The following is a 2660-nucleotide window of genomic DNA, read 5'->3' as shown; positions in this document are numbered from 1 at the left end:
TTATTTGGGTAGGAAAAAAATAGTTTACTCTTATTTATTACCATAACAATTAAAAACTTCTAAATCACATGGAATGACAAATGGGATGGTTAATGGCAATTACCCAAGATCATGCAATAGAATGGCATATTATCTGGATTAAATTATTTATGATTAGGTTTAAGAAGGGAGTTTAAAAAAGAAGAGAAAAATATACTGAGAAGTGCTGTACACATGTTACAAGCAAGGTCAACTATTATCGTTCAGCTAACCCCAAAGAACTCAAATTCACAGTATGTACAACTTATATATTTTTTATTCTGCATTGATCCTTTCTGTGGGTGGCAAATAGACATCAGACAGCTTGGTGCCTAGTAAAATATTTATTTCACATAAATATTTAATGGCAATTACCGAAGATCGTGCAATAAAATGGCAGATTATCTGGGTTAAAGTATTTATGCTTAGGTTTAAGAAGGGAGTTGAAAAAGAAAAAAAAAATTAATTGAGACGTGCTGTATACATGTTATAAGCGAGGTCAACTGTTATAGTCTAGCTAACCCCTAAGAACTCATATTCTCAGTATGTACGACTTTACTGGTATTGTATATTTTTTATTCTGCAAGGATCCTTTCTGCGGGTGGCAGATAGATATCAGACAGCTTGGTGCTTGGTAAAATATTCATTTCACATGAATTTATCACCAAGTTTAATTTCACGACTTGATGACCATGCCACCATTACCAAGTCAGTCTCTTCTGATTTTGTTTAATTAGAATATGAATTAAGGTAATCAAATAACATAATACTCGATCCTGATAAATATTTTATAAAATTAATCTAATCATATATCAATTAACAAATAATTAACAAATGAAGTGACAAATATTATCCATAATTTACATCCGGCACCCTCGAACGCTACTATAACTAAGCAGTTATGTGCAACATGAGCGATTACAGGATCAAAATTCATCAACTTTCTCCTTTAGACATGACTTCTTTAAAGCTTTTCTTAGGTTTCTTTCTCCAGTTCATCTTTCTCCTTTCTGTCGTCAACGCGCAGGGATTGACAGTAGGGTTTTACTTACAGACATGTCCACAAGCTGAGGCCATTGTAAAAAATGTTACCGCTCAAGTCATGTCGGTAGCACCAAGTCTCGGTGCCCCTTTGATGAGAATGCATTTCCATGACTGTTTTGTTAGAGTACGTAAATTGAATATTCTTTTATATATATATGTATATTAAAATATTTGAGCGCCCGAGTTTAATCCTTACTTTGATGAGTAATTCCTGCAGGGCTGTGATGGTTCAGTGTTGTTAAACTCATCAACCAATCAAGCTGAAAAGGATGCGGCTCCAAATCTAAGCCTTCGAGGATTCCAAGTTATTGATAGAGTGAAATCTGCGTTGGAAAATGCCTGTCCTGGGGTGGTTTCATGTGCTGACATCTTGGCTCTAGTTGCTAGGGATGTTGTGGTTGCGGTAAATATTTCTCTGCATATTAATATCTTACGTAAAACAAATTTTTATAAATTTTATTATTTAATAGACTGTACTAAGTAAAAATTGTATATCATCTAATCAGCTCGACGGACCTTCATGGGAAGTCGAAACTGGACGAAGAGATGGAAGTGTGTCGAATATTACAGAGGCCTTGACAAACCTTCTGCCACCAGGCTCGAATATAACTCAATTGATATCAGGATTTCAGCAAAAGGGTCTAAGCGTAAAAGATTTAGTGGTTCTATCGGGTACTTAACATAACATTCATGTAAAAATTATGTTAAATAGCATGAACTTGATTAAGTAATTAATTTAAGCTCCAAAATTTCCAATAATATAGGTGGACATACCGTTGGGACTTCTCACTGCTCAGCCTTCACCAGTCGGCTTTACAACTTTACTGGAAACGGCGATACTGATCCTTCATTAGATCCCAACTACATTGCTCGGTTGAAGATCAAATGCCCGCAAGGAGATCAAAATACTCTAGTAGAGATGGACCCTGGAAGCTTCAGGACATTTGATGAAGACTATTTTACACTTGTTAACAAAAGAAGAGGTCTCTTCCAATCAGATGCAGCTCTTCTTAACAACAATGAGACTAGAGCTTATGTTATAAGCCAACTCTCAAACAGTAGTTCTACTTTCTTTACTGACTTTGGAGTTTCCATGGTGAACATGGGTAGAATTGGCGTTCTTACTGGAACGGCTGGTGAAATTAGGAAAGTTTGCGCTCTGGTTAACTAAGCAAATTTTGTACTGGTTCAGAGAAAATAAAGTGTATGGCTTGTGTTGGTTTAACATTGAGCTTCAAATTCATTAATTATTAATTAATCAATTTGTTGTGTTTCTGGAATTTTAGCCGCTTGATGAAGGCGTTTTCAAAATAAGTTAGTTGTGCTAGTGTTTACTGAATTATTTACTCTTTTTCGATGATAATAATTGTAAGATATGTCATGAAATATATAACAGTTCAGACGTTTGACAATTAATTACAATGACTAATTAACTAACATCAGTAAGTGAAAGTCATTAAGTCAAGCATGTATCCATTTTTTAAGCTGGATCGAGGGAAACTTGTAATTAATTATAACAATTGTGGAGAGAAAAAATCGAATATATATGTAAAAGATTGAGGGCGACGCTATTTTACTAAGTACATAATTAAACAGAA

At 34.5% G+C, this 2660-nt stretch overlaps 1 protein-coding gene across 1 annotated transcript; it reads left to right on the top strand.

The window, feature by feature from the left end:
* Positions 1 to 1397: 1397 nt before the first annotated feature.
* LOC116110860 (peroxidase 56-like) lies at positions 1398 to 2233 on the top strand. The gene is made up of 3 exons (XM_031397069.1): positions 1398 to 1421; positions 1569 to 1734; positions 1827 to 2233. Exons 1-3 carry the CDS (start codon positions 1398 to 1400, stop codon positions 2231 to 2233), a joined length of 597 nt encoding a protein of 198 aa, XP_031252929.1.
* Positions 2234 to 2660: the final 427 nt, after the last annotated feature.

Source organism: Pistacia vera, unplaced genomic scaffold (genome assembly GCF_008641045.1).
Source record: "Pistacia vera cultivar Batoury unplaced genomic scaffold, PisVer_v2 Contig617, whole genome shotgun sequence".
NCBI classification, from domain to species: domain Eukaryota; kingdom Viridiplantae; phylum Streptophyta; class Magnoliopsida; order Sapindales; family Anacardiaceae; genus Pistacia; species Pistacia vera.
The sequence above is the reverse complement of the archived record's forward strand: the minus strand, read 5'-3'. Positions and strand labels throughout refer to the sequence as shown.